A 17520-nucleotide genomic window follows, 5' to 3' on the forward strand; every position below is an offset into this window, starting at 1 on the left:
AATAATTTTCTACTTTTAAATTATATTGATTTTGATATTTTAAAATATGTTAACTTTTTATATTAAAATTAATGTATTTTGAAAACACGTAATAAAAAACAAAAAAGAACGGACCACAAAATTTTGCTACTGTACATGATTAAAAAATATTCCATAAATTGTTAGGTTCTGGTAATGATTTTTAAAATTGTCGTATTAAATATAATAAAATATTCCCAGTCTAAGATTCTTGGAAAACTCAAAAGAAATCCTATTCCAAAACTTTGTAGGCAAGATTACTATGAGATGTGATTAATTGGTAGATTCTTCTCTTATTTTTTTTTATAAATGATAATTTCGGATATGGGTGAATATCTTCGATCAAGTTAAATACATAAAAATATATTCCAAAATATAATATATCAAAGTTATCAATATTAATAAAAGTAAAATTATGTTATTTGCTTTTTCATACACTCACTCTTTTTTTCTTTATATCATTGCTTCATTAGTTGAATGAAACATGTTACTTTTTTTTTTCATTTAACATTAACAAAATAATATTTCTATTTTAAATACAAAATAATTCAGAAGAAAACAAATAAAAAAGTTTAAAAAAATATCAAGAGTTAAATAGAAATAATAAAAAAAAGAGAGATGTACATGAAATTTTTTCCTAATTAAACAGGATGTATTTCCATGAAAAGGTTAAATAAATAGTAAAGACATTATAACACATGACGATAATTCAAATTATCAATATTAGTAGAATCAAAATTAACTGTTTTATTTTTCTTTCTTTTTATACATCTCACAACCTTTGTTGTATAGACCTACAAATAAATTATTTTAAAGAGAAAGATAATCAATTTTGTATAGTAATGGAATTAAAAAGAAAACATAATTACATTTTTAGTGTGGAATGATAAACATGTTCAAGTACTAATATTTATTTACCTATTTTTCATCTGCTTTATTTCTCATTCCAAGAAGATGATAAAATTTGAGATTAGAGTAGAGAAGAAGCGGGAAAGAGTAATGTGGAAGGAAATGTTAGGAAGAAATGAATGAAAATGGTATAAATAAGAGAGAGAGAGGGAAAGTGGGGTCCCAAGTGCAGTGCAGAGCAGAGCAAAGAAAGCAAAGGCCAAACCTACATAACTGAAGAGAAGAGAAGAGAATAGGAAAGAGTATTAGAACAGACACAAACCTTAAAATATTTTGCCTTCTGTTTTTCTCTCTCTGTTTCTGTCTCTCTCATTCAAGGTACTATCTATCCCCTTCATTTCATTTTTTCACACTCTTTCATTCACCAATAATAAATAAATAAAGATATTTGGCTCACTCAGAAATTCACTGCTTCTTTTGTAACACAACATAATATAACATAACAACCACCACTGTCTTCCTGTTTTGTTTTGTGTTGTGTTGTGTTGTGTGACAGACAACAGAAGAGCACGCCCAATAAACCATGGACGTGGGTCAGATGCAGAGACAGTGGATCGACTACACCAAATCCCTTTTCCTCGAGGTAACCCCTCCACTCCATGCACACTTTCTTTGTCTTCTTTTATGTTCTTTTCAGCCTTTTTAAATTGCCAGTAGTAGATCTGTTGTTGGGTTGCTTTCAATTTTTGATTTTTTTTTTTTGTTTTCGAAAAGGGGTTCTTGGATGGTCAGTTTCTGCAACTTCAGCAGCTTCAAGACGAGAACAACCCTGACTTTGTCGTCGAAGTCGTCTCTCTCTTCTTCGAAGATTCTGAAAGGCTTCTCAAAGATCTCACCTTTGCCCTGTCAGTACCGTTTCCTTCCACGCTCAATTTTGTGTTAATAAACCACAATTAAAAATGGACCATGCATTTAAATAAAAGAACTTCCATAGGTATATGATTTTTTGAATTACGTTTTTTTTTATTATTATAATTTAATGGGTTGGATTTCATGCCGTCACCTTTTGTTACCTCGGAAAATCCACACTTGGTTGTGAAAGCATTGATTGGATGAATATGTGAGAAACTTTCTGCAATGTTGTTTGTTAGTATGTTTAAGTGATGAATTTGGGAAAGTGCATGATCTTCCATGTTCTTGGGGCTTTTCCTGTGCAGAGATCAGAATGGCGTTGACTTCAAAAAGGTTGATGCCCATGTTCACCAGTTAAAGGGTAGCAGTTCAAGGTATGGGGTTCTATTTAAAGCCAGCCAAAAACTGTAAAATACCGTGCAATCCGAATACGTTGGACTTTTGTGTCATTAAGCTATGTTGGTTGGGTCTGTCCTTCCAATGCTTGTGTAACTCCTCTTCCTATACAGGTTGAATTTTATTGTTTAACACTCGGGATAAAAAGACTAATTAGGCTTAATTAGGACAAACCAGTATTATGCTATGCTGTCTTCTCTTAGGCAAATTTGTTTTTGTTTGTGTGGTTCACAGCATAGGTGCACAAAGGGTGAAAAATTGCTGTATTGCTTTCCGCAACTTCTGTGAGGAGCAGAACACTGATGCGTGAGTTGTTAATCTTCAGAAAGTTGTTCAATAGTTTTTGGCGTCTCCAACGATAAGCGCACAAGTTTGAATGAATAAGCTACTCGTGCTTTAAGTGCTTAGTTTGGCTGATTTCATGGTCTCATCATTGAAAGTTTCTGATTATCGCAGGTGTCTCCGATGTCTGCAACAAGTGAAGCAAGAGTACTGCCTTGTTAAGAATAAGCTTGAAACACTGTTCAGGGTATTAACTAGATGAAAAACTTAAAAAGCTGAATATCATTCTATTTACATTCTGGATTTGTAATTTATATTTCTTTTATGGATTCTTGATGCAGCTTGAGCAACAGATTGTGGCAGCTGGTGGGTCAATCCCTACGGAATTGAGTTTCAGTGGGTGACTGGGTGGGTTTGTAGAGATGCATGTGTTATGATTCTCATCTTTGTTAAAGATTATCCTTTGTCTTAGTTCATGGTGAATGTATGGTTTTTGTGAAGATATAAGATTCCATCTAATGTACCTTTTTCTCCACAAAAAGCTCTTCATAATTTATAATCTCTTGCATGCGTTAATGAAGGATGATAGCACACCATCAAATGAACTTTGCCTCTTGAATTTCTCTTTCGAACAAGAAAGAAAACTAGTGGTGAGAGCACAACGCAATCCTTTGAACACCAGATGCCTTTGAACACAGTGCAATCCTTTGAACATACGAATAAATTGCAAGAATGAATGATGCCTGAATAATACCTTAATTGCATAAATACTTATTTCACATTTTATACTTTTCTCCGTCTGTCTCATTTTGTTACATCATACAGCGTGTCTATATTTACCTGTCAATGGACGTACACAAAACTTAACTGAACAAAATGATTCTTTATTTACCTGAAGTGAGATGGGGTGGACTAGGGATGGTGATGGAATGATCCTATAAATGACAGTATTTAGGGTGAAAGAATAATATAGTGATATAAGCCAGTTGTCACCCCATGGCTGAAAGAATGTAGGGGTATCAGCTAATGGAGTTGTAAAGTCACTTTATTTTGGAATAAGAAACTGGCAAGGACGGCAAAAAAAGTATTAAAAATTGGTGTGGAAGATAAGAGAATCTTGAGGAGATATGATTCCTTAGATGTCAAATCATGATGAGTGGCGTTGTCCCTTTTTGTCTACTCGTTAGTGGAGTAAATCACAGAAGGAAATGAATGCTCAACATGACCATATGCCTTGTTACCAAACAAAATCGTATTTGAAATTTGATGTTGATATTCTTAGGATGCCTATCTCAAACCTTAGACATGCTATCCCCACTGCTCTGTCAACTCACCAATGCCACGCTCACGCACATGCAGTGAAGATTTATCCTCGTTTCTGTTCATTGATACAATCAAACATGCCAAATAAATAACCATAACCTACATACCCGCCATATATTTTTATTTTTGTTTTGGTAGAGACAACTGCTACTCATGACAGAATCTTTAAACTTTGAATATTATACTATTCGAAAGTTTATGGTCGTTACTCGTGTTTGATACATAACATTTTTTAAGTTTAGGCATTGTAGTACACTGTTTGATCTAAAGTTGATACAATTGTCATAGTAATTACAAGATGATAGCCAAAATCAGTATAGGTTAATCTGTTATATTTTGCTTTGAAGTATTTATCGTATCCTAAGTTACTTTATTTCTTTTCCTATATATGAAACTTAAAAGTGTATACATTAAGGCTTGAATAATATCAACCACAGCAAAAACTCCAGTGTATAGAATAAGAAAACATGTTCTTTCAGAGGGGAACCATGAGGCAGTTCCCTCAAGGTTTTGTCATGAGGAATGTGGATGACTCCATTTCCTTCTCTGATCTTCAAAGCTTCCTACCTTAGCCGATTGGTTCCAGTCACCAAGCCTGTTTGCATACATCTTATGATAAGCCTTGGCATTCACATGGCTTAAAATTCTGACTAATTTTCCATCTTCCTCATCCACCACCATTTTTCCATCCATGGACACATCTCCTTCGGCCAAGACTTTAACCGGCTTCATCTCAAATTTTTCACTTAGACCTGAATACTTGTCAGCTAGGACAACAGCACCCAGAATTTCTCCTAAGAATGTATCCTATGACATTGCAAACACAAAACGTAAGTAGCAGAAACAGTATACAAAACCAAACGATAATAGTAACATAGTATCATAGTGTCATATTAAACTCAATATATTGACATTGACATTCATGACGAATGTGGTGAATTTTGCAAAAGCAACTTAAAAAAGTCATTATTAGTATGTTCTGTTGTGGATGGTGCGAATATTTTTACTATAGATTGCATGAAGATTAAATTAAACCTATAGTTTGTACTGTAAAGGGTTATTCGTTCATAAATTGATTTGTGTGAAGAGTGTATAGACTTTTAAAATAGCTTCCTTAAAAGTCATACTTATCAAATTTATGGTTTGTTGACAGTGGAAAACTCTTTAACGTTGACATAAAAACTAAGCTTGAAACCTATATGCTTTTGGTGATATTATTTTAAACGATTCTAGAGCTGATCCAATTTCCTTTCGTTTCAGTCTCAAAATATAAAGTTTTTAACATTGAAGTTATACCATATGCTGATATCTGTGGTGGCTTTTCTTCAGACGTTGTAGCCTTAAAAGCACACGATTGGAAAAAACAACTTCAGGTGTCTGTTCAATCCTACGCAACCAACATAAAATGTGTGAAAACGAACTTGCTTTATGCTGGACATTGAGTGGAATGAGTGTGATGTTAACTTCTGATTGAAACACTATTTTGGCTGCTAAAGGATCTAGGAACATATTAAATTCTGCATAGTGGTTGGAAGGAACAGAAAATACATTTCCTTTGTCATAGACATTCTTGTTGATGTGTCCTCCCACTACATAAACCTCCTGAAACATTGAAAATTCTTCTGTCATGTCTTTACTGCAAATTATAACCATCTTAGCTACAATTTTGACTTTACATGACAGAATGCTAAGGCAAAATGAAGTTAAAATATTCAGTTCTAGGATTTACTTTGGACTAATATCTATGTTTCATCCAAATGACAGCAAAAATTCCAATTTTAAGGGATTACTCTAACATATGTTTTAGTTATCTAATGTCCCAAGTTGCTTTCATAAAATTACAGCTTAATTACATCCACGAGACTTTAATTTGACTCGTGTGAAGGAAGTTAAATTTATAGATTTTTCAAAATTTGGTGAATTTGGTTTATTCATTGGTTTTCTTCTATTTAAAATCATTAAATTATCATTTTCAACAAAAGCTTAATAAATTAAATTATTTCAAACATTTTTCCACTTAAAAGTTACCACCTAAAAAATAAATTTCATTCAAAAATTACAAATTAAAAAATTCCCTATCCAAAAGACCCCAGCATTAAATCCACCAAACTTGATCTAAATTTCACTAAATTTGTTACTTAAAAACAAGTAAAATCATTTCATATCTCAATCCCTCATCAAGTTGAAAAAATTACTAGAAGAAAAATGATAAGGAAATTAAACTTTCTAATATTTAACAATGTAAAAGCTTTAGTTGACCACAATATATCAAAAGGCTGAAATCATGCACAACTTAAATTGAAAAGACTAAATTACTGATATTCTGAGATGATTGTAAAATATAACTTACCTCAATTCTTGAGCTAATGTTTTTCAGTGATACAACCTTTGCCAAAGTAGTCAAGGGTCCATTGGTTAATACTGTAATCTTAGATCTAGGTTCCATTGTTTGCAATACAGACTCCCAAATTTCCATTGCCAATGGTTGTCTGAAATTAAGGTGATCAGTATCTTGAGGAGCTTCAAACTTCATAGAATTTATAGGTGTATACCTAATCAGTCACATATCAAATTGTTAGTGTATATATTGTGTGTAACGTCTTAATAAATTTCCCACTTATCATGCACATGTTTATCTTTTAACAGATTTAAGCCATACAAACCTACCTCTTTACCATATATTTCTAATTCATTCTTCAAACAATTTTTAATTTTACAGAACAAATTTCATCGTTTTATTGACAGTAATAACTTGATCTCCCTTGTAAGCACCAAGAACATAACAACAAAAGCACCTTTTGGGACTACGTGGCAAATCACGAGCAAGTCCATAAAGAGTGTCAGAGTCCAAAAGTCCACCATTTCCATGGGGAATTGCTTTAGCATAGTTGCAATCTCCAACAAGTGGAAATTGTGGGTCTGATTCATTCACTGCAAAAACTTCACCAAGACCAACTGGGATATCATCACGACCCATCATGTGTAGTAAGTCATAAATCACATCTATTGTTGCAGCATTTGTCCACCCAGTTGGACTCACAATTATTGCCTGAACCAAAACCCAATATGAGTTTATGTCTTTTTAATTAAGTTGTTAAAAAAGGTATAATCTTTGGTTTTAAGGCTCATATAACAAGTAACAGTTAATTTTGTAACTATACCAGTTAGATAAAGCATTTATGTGGGCACCTTAAATGAATGAAATAGCATTTAAAATACCTTAAGATTTATAACTTGAACATCAACTTTAAGGAGGTAGAATAGAGCAAGAAAATCTCCTATGCTCATGTCCATATCAAACACAACAGGTTTCCCCAGTGTTTTGTTTTGAAAATTTGGCACGTAAGTTACTTCTTTGTAGTGAGGAAACTGTGTACTGAAGTTGAACCTCCCAGAATTTTGTGGTTGCTTTAAAACCTGACAACAACCATAACCAAAACAAAATTTCGATCATCATTCATTTATGAGATTTTGTCTACTCAGTGATGAGAGCATTTAAGACTTGTCAAATAGAACATGAAAGGTTGAAAAGTTTGATAATGTCATCAAATGTAAAATAAATGACAATCTTAATAATTGATTTTTCAATCAGTAATTATTGTTGCACTGTTTAAAGTAAAATATAAGCTAAATCTAATTCTATATATCCAGTAATAGTCAATATACAATTAACTCAGTGATGCGATTCATTTTTTAAATAAATTAATTAGCGATTTATTGTACATAAATATCAAATAACTGTTAGAAAAATTAAAAGTAATAATTGTGATAGAAGAAAATTTCTCGAATTGCAGCAATATTTGTGACGGATCATAATCATTGCGACAACATTCAATTAATCTAATTTGTAATAGGTTCTATGATAAAATATTTTCCATTACTATGATGATGTTCGTTATATATAATATTGATTACTTTTTATATTTTATAATTGAATAAAAATATTATTAATAAATATAAAGATTAAAGGTGTCTACAATAACTAAATAATAAATTTAATAAACACTCTGGCATAATATAAAGTTATCTTTTTATTCATGCATTCTTTCTAACAAACAAATCCTTCACAATTTGTTGGGAAAGTATATATTCGTTATCATTTGTGAAGGAATATAACATATTAAATAGGTGTTTTTATAGGTTATCTCTCACAAAAATGTTTGTGATGACTTTTTTTTCTGTCACAACTTTGGTTACTAATTGTTTTTTAAAGGAATTTTGTTTATTTTATGATGACTTTATTCCTCACCAAAGTTGGTCTTTTAGTAATAAAACAAAATTAAATAGGTTAAAGTAAAATAAAAGCAAACTTACATTTAAGAAGCTTTTGAAATATTGCTTGTCAAGTGGACTCCTAACATCTTGGTTAGGCTTTGCTTTAGTGGCAATAAGTACTTTGACTGAGTTAGGACCATCCACCTCAGATGTATAACCATCCTACATAGCACATTTTGTAATCAATAAACAAAACATAACCATTTTGCTTAAGTATTTGTATAATCTCAAAGTTGAAACAAAAGATAAAAGGAAGTACCTGACATCTACCTTTCCCATTCTTGACAAGGCAAAATTGATCTTTAAGCCCTTGTTGAACATGACCACTGTGCACTCCACCTTTCTTTAGATTGAATTTAGGTACTTTGAGGCCATCAAAGAATGGATTAGAGCCATCACATTTTCCAAATGGTTTGTTAGAAGTGATTACAGTTATGTTTCTGTACTCCATCTCAGCAAATTCATTTTTTTTATTGGAGTTTCTCATGCTTGAGATTGCTACACCAGATGTGAAAGAATCCCACATAAAATAACTCTGTTAACAATGAGTCATTATCAGTATAAACTCCTTTTTACCTTACCAAACAAAATGTATGTTTAATATGAAAAATCATAGGCACATACTATTGAGATGTTACCGTGTAAAATTGGTTGTCAAGCCAAGTATCACGAGCCATTTTGGCCATTTTCAAGGACTTGAAACAGTATTGTGCCTCGTATGTGTCTTGACTTTTCTCAAATTCATTAAAGAATTCTTCAGTGATGGGAATTGTGTTTGTTGCATCAAGAGGGACAAGTGTAATAGGTATACCAGAATGAATAACCTAAAACAACATTCACAATGAGGACAAAACTTCACATACAGTTCTGCTACAAGTGTCATTCTTCCATCAAAATTGAAAATTTATCTAAATAATTTGTATAATCCTTTACTGCAACCAACATACTTTAACTTTTCAATAATTAATGTTTGTGCATACAGTTTGAGACTAACCTGATATGCTGCAAAAGGGTCACCAAATATATTGAACTCTGCATAAGGGTTTGCTTTATAATTTGTGAATAAATTGCCTCGGTCACCACATTGCTTAGGAACACAGGAAGAGGAAGCATTTTGGGGGCAACAAGTTGGGTTTCTTGACCTTACACCACCACCCATGATGTAAATATGTTCCACATTTTTCTTCAAGTGTGGATTATTCATAAGAAAAATAGCAATGTTTGTTTGCACCCCTATCACAATCAAACTTATTGGACCTGCAGATATTTTCTCAATCAGCACTTGCTGAGCAGTTGCTTGTTGTAAGGGAGTGTATTTTCTTCTCCCCTAATTCCATTATGGAATCAACAAGAAAATCAGTATTAGTATACAGATTATAAAATACTCCAACAAATGTAATTATCCTAAGCACTTTATAGTCAAAGGCAAGTTGCTATAGGAACATCATTAATCAGCAAAGGAGCATGTTGAAATTAACAATGTTTATTATATACCTGTGGAAGGAAAGCTTTTCGTATGCCATAATTAGTATCAATATCTAAGAGCCCTCTTCGGCCCTTAGGAATGGCTTGCCTGTATCTGCAACCTCCTGTTGTTGTCATTCCCTAATTCAATGAAATTTCATTTGATCCAACATTTCAATCATGAACATGAATATAATGTTGCATAAAACTTAAATGCACTTTCATAAGTTTAGTCTTATGATGTGTTTGGAAAAGAAAAAGAAAAGCTCAGACACATACCTGTTCTATAATTGAAAGATATCCACCTACATTTGGGAGTATGGTACCGTTTGGGAGTATTCCACCCTCACCTCCCATTCCAACAGCTATGTCATCTCGTCCCATCATGTAAAGTATGTCATAAACTTGATTCACAGCATGTCCCACATTAGTCCAGGCATTTGCACTAATTGTCACTCCCTATAGTTACATGTATATGCAGACTTAAAACATCACAAAATTCCATATCTAAAATGGTAAAATAATTCTCAGAATGGTGCATGACATAATCATCCTTTCCATCATGCCATACATGCAATGTTATCTTCATTAGATCAAATTCAGCCAGTTTTACAACACATGAAATACTGCTTATGGCTTATCCAGTAAAAAGAAAAAAAAGTACACACTTTTTACCATGACAGATCCTTTATTAAGTTAATAGGAACATCAAACAGATTCTCTAAAAAGTAAAAATGATTTCAACCGAGGAGTAAATTATCCTACTTAGTCGATCAAAGCAATGACAGCAGAACAAAAATGAGAAAACAAATAAAGGAAATACACCATATGTTGCTGAATTTGCTTTGGTATACTAACCTCCAATCGAAACTCTGATCTATTGAGCTTCAAAAGGTAGAGCAGAGCAAATACATCATCAGTATCAACATCTGTATCCAAAAGAATTCGATGATGTTGGCCTTCCGTAGTAGTTGCAAACAAAAACAATACCACAGCTACACAAAACTTCATTGGAGACATTCTCTCTCTACTTTTGGAGTAGCCTAGAATTCTGTCGCATACAAAATATGCAGTTGGAATGTCAGAGTCAAAAGGAGGAAGTGAAAGGAACATAAAGAAAGAAGAAAATTCATGTAAAGAAGAGAGAATTCATTTATTCTATGGAGGAAGTGAAAGGAACGTAAATAAATTATAAGGGGGTAGAAGAAAAGGTCAGATACACCTGTTAGAAATGTAGAATTGAAAAACAACTTAATTTAGGTGTTCATTGGCTTTGTAATGCATGAAATAGCATACATGTAATATTAATCTATTCTGGCAATCCAGGGAGAAGAGAAGGATAAAGAAGAAGCTTAATTTTGAAAAGTAACTAAATGCTAAAAGAGTATAGTAGGATTGGGGTGACTCATGATCTTACTTGTGGTTACCTTTAAAGATCTGTTATTCCATTTCTTTCATGAATAGCATAGTTACAAGTGTACTTGTTTCTGTTTGGTCTACACCAAAAGACAACAACGAAAATGATTTAAAAATACATTTTTTTTAGGGTTGATTTTTACCTTTTCATTAATCTTGTTGAGTTAAGCTAGAGGGTGATTTTGACTTATTGGTAAAACAGAAAAGACAAACAAAATAAACAGTGAGAAATTAAAAAGTGTAATATATGATATAGATAAAAGAAAAGAAAAGAAAAGAGGATGATGAGAAGTGAAGGCAGATAACAGTACCAACACATGCACAGATAGAACTATGGTGCTGTAAAGGTTGATACAGAGAGCTTGTTTTGTGGTATGAGAGATGAGAGAAGGAGATGAGAGAATGGTATTGGTAATTGTTGAAGAATAATTTGGTGAGTGTTGAAGAATAATTGAGAGAATATGGATATATTAAGTTAATATGCATGTTTTGGTGTACAGAAAAGAGTGTTCCTCTGTGCACTTCACAGAGAAAGACAGAGAATGCCATTGGTGCGTGCTGCTGCAGAAATTCTGAACTCATGTTGTATTAATTTTCTTATGTAAGTGATTAATTAATTTTTGTTTTATTAATTATAAAAATTTAAATGTCTTGAAATCGGATAGATGTCATATTCTTTAATAGTTAAAAAAAATATTATTGTGTTAGAGATTAAATATACAGTTTTTAATTCAAATTCAAGTAAATGGTGTTGATATTGTTTTTATTATATGAATGAATGAAGGAATGGCTTTTTCCACTGCATGTTGGCTTAATCACCTTCACGAATATATGCCTCACACAGAAAGTCAAATTGTAGTAATACAAATAGTATAATTCTAAAAAAGTTTAAAACTTAAAGCATTTATTTTTTCATGTGTTATAAAACTTATTTAATTAAAAAAATTTATAAAATTTCAACTTATGTTACATGATTCATCATAAAGTAAACGTAGCAAAATAGGATTGGAGTAAGTTTATAAAATTTTATGTTGTATCGACTCATAGGGCAATAACTATATTCCTATTGAGCGACTATAAAATTCTATGCTATAAATATGGTTTTAAAAAGAAAATGCCTTTTCCGAAAGAGGAAATGTGTATAATTTTTCAAGTGAGAAAAGAAAAAGAAAAGTGTATTATAATTTGGTCAAAAAGTTAAGTATTTTCATAGCCACTACTTAGCATATTCTCGCCACTATATTTAGAAATTTCTCCAAAAGTTGTTTTCTCTGCTCCACCTAAATTCTTCTTATAGAGTAAAATAAATGTTTAAGATTACTTTAACAAATAAATCTTTTCTTTTTAAAGTTCACATCATTTGAAAAAAATAATGGGATAAACATATTCAAGTTTTTTTAATGTGTTTGTCTAATTTATTTGTTGTAATATGTATTTTTTTGTGTTTTAGTAAATAATTTGTTCAAAATAAATAAAAGATATATTTATAGTTGAATTGAAGTGGCCCATTGCTACACTTGTATAGGGATGGCAAAAAAATCTGCGCCCGCAGCGGATAAAATCCGCGACGGATAGTTACTATCTGCGGATATTTATTAGTCGCGGGTAACGGGTAGCGGGTATTTTAATATCCGCTTCTAAACGGGTCGGATGCGGATATTATATTATCGATATCCATTACCCGAAAAAATAATAATAAAAATTTAATTAATATTTTTTAAAATTAATTTTTTTTATTACTATAAAAAAGGGAAATTTTAATAATAATGACTTAGGATTCCATTAATTACCTTTTTTTAAAAGAAGAAAAGAAAAAAAGGGGTTACATTACTTTTGAGCTAACCCTAATTGAGATATCAAACATATGTACATAGAATCTCATTAGAAAATTTCCTCTTAACAAATGACTCTTTTCTTCTTCCTTCTAGTTCAGCTCGCGTAGGGAGTAGGCTCCATTCCCTCTTCCTCTCTCTCTTTCTGATTGGGTTTTTTTTCGATTTGGGATTTGAAATTAGGGTTTTATTTGTTTTCTGATTTTGGGGGTTTCTTTTGTACGTTTTGATTCGCGTTTTTGGAGTTTGTTTCTTGATTTCTTCCCTATTGATTGGTGACACGATTTTGGGGTTATGATTCGAATAAGCGTTTTGAGTTCTTTTGGATTTTGGTTCATTGATGCAGATTGGATTTTTGAAGACCCGAGTTGTGTTTTCTTGGAAATTCTTTATCTCTATGTTTCATACATTAATAGGTATTTGTGGGTTAACCCTGTGACTAAATTAAATTGAGACTTCAGTTACTGGTGTTTCTTCCTCATATCCTTTTTTTTTTCAAAAGTTGTTCAGTATTTGTTTTCTTTTTAATATGTAGCAAATATATTAAATTGTTCTCTTTAACTTGTAATTTAATTTAAAAAATTCATAAAATATATTTTTTAAATATTTGTGGATTGAAAAAAGTATCCAACGAATATCCGCGCGGGTTGAAAAAAATCCACAAATTGCGGATACAACTTTTTATATGTGAATCGAATTGCGATAAACATTATCCGTGTCCAACCCGACCTGTTCTCATCCCTACACTTGTACAATAAATTCACTGTTTCACGTCATTCAAAAGTGGCTAACCTACAAAAGTAGATGCGCACATTTGGCACCATTACCTTATCTGTATTTCATGTTAACCCTCCCATCAAAACTCAAAAGTTGTGACATTTTTTTAAGTGATTCTCTTTTTTAAATTATATTTTATTTTTGGTGAAATTGAATTAGAATAAAAATTCACTTATAATTATATTATTACAGTTTATTATAAATAAAAATATATAGTCAATCTGTTAAACTATTCACGTATATTTAGATGAAGATTTGAGATATTCAATTCTTAATATAAGGTGTCTCGTAAATATCACAAAATAAAAATAAGATAAAATTACTTTAAGTGAAAAACATGTATGTATTTTGAAGATGTGTGTTTACTTTTTTTTTTCTATGATAAAAAAATAAGAAATATAATTATAAAAATAAAATGTAAATAACTTTTACAATTTTATTATATATAATTATTTATTTATTTTATACTATAAAAAATTATTCTAGTTTAAAAGACGGTTAAATTGAAAGAAAATAATTATATTAAAAAAACAACTTAAAAAGTTAAAATTGTTAAGATAAATATTTAATTTTAAAAAAATTATTTTATTAAAGAATAAAATGAAAAAGAAAATCATATTAAATAAATATATAAATTCAGTGTTTAATAATTTCCTCCATTTCATATAATTTATTTAAAACTTATTTTGCGGTAGAGTTTTGTTTAATTTTGTCTTTTAAAGGTATTTAGGAGAATAGAAAGAGAAAAAAGTATTTAAAAATTATTGAGTGTGGTTAAAACAGGTTTGTTTGTTTTCTACCATAATAGGTTTTAGTCATTAAGACGATCATGAATGGAATATTTTGATTAATTGATTCAGAAACAGAAAAGATAGAAAAATGAATATGTTGAAAACTATTTTGGGAAAATTTATGGAGCAAAAGATGTTATGCTTTTTGCGACAAATGCCTCTCTTTAATTTGGGCCTTCGTCCTTCGCTAACCTCTCAGAAACTTTGTACACGTGAAAGTAAATATAACATCATCTTTTCTTCTTCTTTCTTCATCCATTTTTTTCACTTTAGAAATTAATTATCCTTTTTAAAATATACTAAAAGTATATATACATCTTTTAATGTTTTCCTAATCACCTAAACATCTTTATAAATAACATGTTCATAATCAATGTTCTTTAAAAATAATTAGTAGAAATAAAATAAAAAAACCACTATTTAGCCAACACCATCTAAAATTAATGTTAATTATTGCACATAAATTATTATAACAGTCTATATCTACATGAGAAACTATTACTAACGATATTTGAAAAAAGAAAAAACTCTGCTACTTTCAAACAAATGACACAAGATATTTTTTGTAAAGGTGTTGAGTGCTAAAAAATATGTGTTGTGGAAATGGATAGGGACGACAACCTTTTTTTCTTCATGTGAACTTGGCTATATCTTTCCTTCAAAGTTAACGCCTAATTAATTTTCTAAAATACTACGATCCATTAAAAGAATTAACTTTTTTTTTCTCTCAAATAATGTTCTTTCATATGTTAAAAATTAAGACAGTACATACTTAAAAACAAGATTATCTAATAATTATGTCACACCATGTTAACTGAGAGAGAAATTCTATTGATTAGCAAAGCTCAAAGCTAAATATCGAAAAGTTAATAGAGAAAGAAAAATGGCTTAGGATGAATAGATTGATTTATGATGTCCTTTCTCTTTTTTCATAGCAGATATCATCATGTTGGTCCCTTCATCATGGGGGTGTTGAATGTACGGCCACCACAACATTCTATCAATATCATAATTACACACAACTTAACCTCTCCACATTGGAGATACATATTCACGACGGATCTTTTCACAGATCTTCTAAAAGGCACACTAATGACAATGAATCAACTTTTAATTTAAAGTTTAAGATAATAAGTATGTGATTTTTCTTCCTTATATGTGTTGATTTTATTCGAAATTGTGAAAGAGAATTTCAAAAGGAGTTGACAATTCTTGAATGCTAGATATTGCTACTGTTGAGTAGAGTGAATTAAATTAAGTGTGATGGGAAGAGTTTAAGTTAGTCTTTGACCTAGGTTTGGTTTGCGTGTATATTATAATAGAAAATGATTACTAGAATGAAACGTATAGATGGAGGATGCACTTTGAGGAGGAAAAGTTAGGAAAAGGATATTGGAAGAGCATGCTGAGAATTATGAACCCTAAATGCAGAGACGAAGATTTAATAAGGATGATGACACATCACTTTAGGATGCAAATAAAACTCCACCCTTCATACATAATCATCTTAATCATTATCATGATTCGTTTCTTCAAACACTCCTTTTCAAAGTTGACGTAAAAAAAGTCATATCTAACCACCAATACCATGCTATATCATGTTCCAGTTATGGATGAGTCTTAAACTTTGAATAACTTTTTAAACAGATAATTTTTAGAAGAAAAATAAAATCAATTCCAATATGATTAGAAATAAAAACATTAATTACCATATGCATGAATGAGAAAAACATTTTTCTTCCAGCACGTGTACTATATATTTAAAACTCGAAATTAATAGCATTGATTAAATTAGAACAATCGTATATTAACTGATCAGTAAAATTCTCTACAGTGAACAATTATATTGTTATATTATTGAGGATAACCAACTGAAATCGTGTAATTTTCTAGCACTATTCTCATTCAAGCAAACCTATATGTTGTTGAATAGCTTTTTTTTCCAACAAACAAATGGTTGTGTATTCTTCTCCTCTTTTGTGCTCACCTTTATATATTTGATTGTCACTTTAGTTATCAACTCATTCTTGATAAGATCTTTTCGTGTAAATTGAGAAATGTATTTATTTTTATTTTTATCACATCCAATAGTTTCACGTAACTAAGAAATTTAGACTTAAGACATTTTTTTTTTTACTTTTATACGTGCTTTTTAATATCGTGATAAAACTTTTTTTCTCCAAAGCAAATAATATATTTGATGTATGGTGATTGTGACACAGTGATTTTAATATTTGAACAAATAAGAATATTTTCTTCCTTGTTTGTAATATCTTTAAACTTCTGCAATTTTTTTTATGGAGTTAGAAACATGTAGGTATTTTAAATTCTTGACATTTCAAGTTATTTGTTTTTTTCTTTGGGAGATTTAAAAGGCAATTCATTCGAAGGGGAGTTAATTGATTTACTTCGTTTTCAATTGATTTGGAATTGTGGGTATAAATTGAGAATGTGGTAATATATTACAGATGTTAAAATTTGGTTGAAACAGAAAGTTATGTTATTGAGTATTTAAAAAATAGCATTATGATGAGCATATAAAAAGAATAGACTTTGCAAGTTAATAAATAAATATAATATATGGTGAAAGAGAACTTATTTATTACAAGTGTTTCATAGGTGACAAAAACGAGGTCAATCAAATTAAAAGAAGAATAGACAAAATTGAAAAAAGATAGAACGTCAAACAAATTAGGTATTAAATTTTTGTCTTCCACACATGTCTCTTGTAAATATTTTTATTATCGATTTTTTTATGATGAAATTTCAATTGTTCTTTTATGAGTTTGATTCTAAACACCTTAATTATACTAGGAAGAACTAGTTTCGTTTAATGTTTTTTTATAAGTAATGAGAGTAAGTTGATATAAATTTTAAAAATCCAGTCTTAATATTTTTAGTATTTCATTTACTACGCTATATTTTCTTTATTTTTCACACAACCTATTGTCTTTATTTTATTAATCTTAAAAGGTAGCATTTAATTGCGATGTTTAGTTAAGAAAAGGGAAAAAACATAATTGTATATTTAGCGTAAAATAGAAAGAAAATAATATTAGATTATTTCTCTTAATTGTTAGTCCTCTTTCTCATTATCCTTTTACTATTAGTTTTCAACTAAATCTCTTGTTTCATTTTCAACTATTTAATGTTTTCCCTTCAGGGCTCATCTGATATAAATTTCA

The 17520-nt window shown here is 30.4% G+C and overlaps 2 protein-coding genes across 5 annotated transcripts; one reads left to right on the plus strand and one right to left on the minus strand.

The window, feature by feature from the left end:
* The first annotated feature begins 1071 nt into the window (after nucleotides 1-1071).
* LOC124847571 (histidine-containing phosphotransfer protein 1-like) lies at nucleotides 1072-3018 on the plus strand. The gene is made up of 7 exons (XM_047325087.2): nucleotides 1072-1245; nucleotides 1424-1510; nucleotides 1642-1772; nucleotides 2085-2153; nucleotides 2410-2481; nucleotides 2632-2704; nucleotides 2799-3018. The coding sequence occupies exons 2-7, from the start codon at nucleotides 1451-1453 to the stop codon at nucleotides 2859-2861; spliced, it is 468 nt and encodes a 155-aa protein (XP_047181043.1). The 5' UTR covers nucleotides 1072-1245; nucleotides 1424-1450; the 3' UTR covers nucleotides 2862-3018.
* A 1118-nt stretch (nucleotides 3019-4136) lies between these two features.
* LOC124847568 (nucleoside hydrolase 3) lies at nucleotides 4137-11425 on the minus strand. Of its 4 annotated transcripts, none has more exons than XM_088092058.1 (13): nucleotides 11247-11425; nucleotides 10378-10570; nucleotides 9799-9978; nucleotides 9550-9660; nucleotides 9050-9382; nucleotides 8694-8879; nucleotides 8315-8590; nucleotides 8095-8217; nucleotides 7000-7197; nucleotides 6576-6829; nucleotides 6131-6332; nucleotides 5077-5382; nucleotides 4137-4587 (listed from the first exon to the last, which is right to left on the minus strand). In XM_088092058.1, the coding sequence occupies exons 2-13, from the start codon at nucleotides 10537-10539 to the stop codon at nucleotides 4294-4296; spliced, it is 2625 nt and encodes an 874-aa protein (XP_087948184.1). In that variant the 5' UTR covers nucleotides 10540-10570; nucleotides 11247-11425; the 3' UTR covers nucleotides 4137-4293. The 4 variants fall into 4 exon arrangements, 3 of the variants coding, with proteins under 3 accessions (XP_087948184.1, XP_087948183.1, XP_047181038.2); XR_015779913.1 differs by lacking the exon at nucleotides 11247-11425 and having other exon boundaries at nucleotides 4551-4587; nucleotides 5077-5167; nucleotides 5329-5382; nucleotides 10378-10992; XM_088092057.1 differs by lacking the exon at nucleotides 11247-11425 and having other exon boundaries at nucleotides 6131-6269; nucleotides 10378-10987.
* Nucleotides 11426-17520: the final 6095 nt, after the last annotated feature.

Source organism: Vigna umbellata, chromosome 5 (genome assembly GCF_029865625.1).
Source record: "Vigna umbellata cultivar VRB3 chromosome 5, Vumbellata_1.0, whole genome shotgun sequence".
Lineage (NCBI taxonomy): Eukaryota > Viridiplantae > Streptophyta > Magnoliopsida > Fabales > Fabaceae > Vigna > Vigna umbellata.

Excerpts from the sequence above, each read along its gene's own strand:
- LOC124847568 (XM_047325082.2), bottom strand. The coding sequence starts at position 10,632 with ATGTTCCTTTCACTTCCTCCTTTTGACTCTGACATTCCAACTGCATAT. Across the intron at positions 9,661-9,798 it reads ATCTTTCAATTATAGAACAG|GGAATGACAACAACAGGAGG; the intron begins GTATGTGTCTGA and ends TCATTGAATTAG. Across the intron at positions 8,218-8,314 it reads ATGGGAAAGGTAGATGTCAG|GATGGTTATACATCTGAGGT; the intron begins GTACTTCCTTTT and ends TGTGCTATGTAG.
- LOC124847571 (XM_047325087.2), top strand. The coding sequence starts at position 1,451 with ATGGACGTGGGTCAGATGCAGAGACAGTGGATCGACTACACCAAATCC. Across the intron at positions 1,511-1,641 it reads CCAAATCCCTTTTCCTCGAG|GGGTTCTTGGATGGTCAGTT; the intron begins GTAACCCCTCCA and ends GTTTTCGAAAAG. Across the intron at positions 2,482-2,631 it reads GAGGAGCAGAACACTGATGC|GTGTCTCCGATGTCTGCAAC; the intron begins GTGAGTTGTTAA and ends TGATTATCGCAG.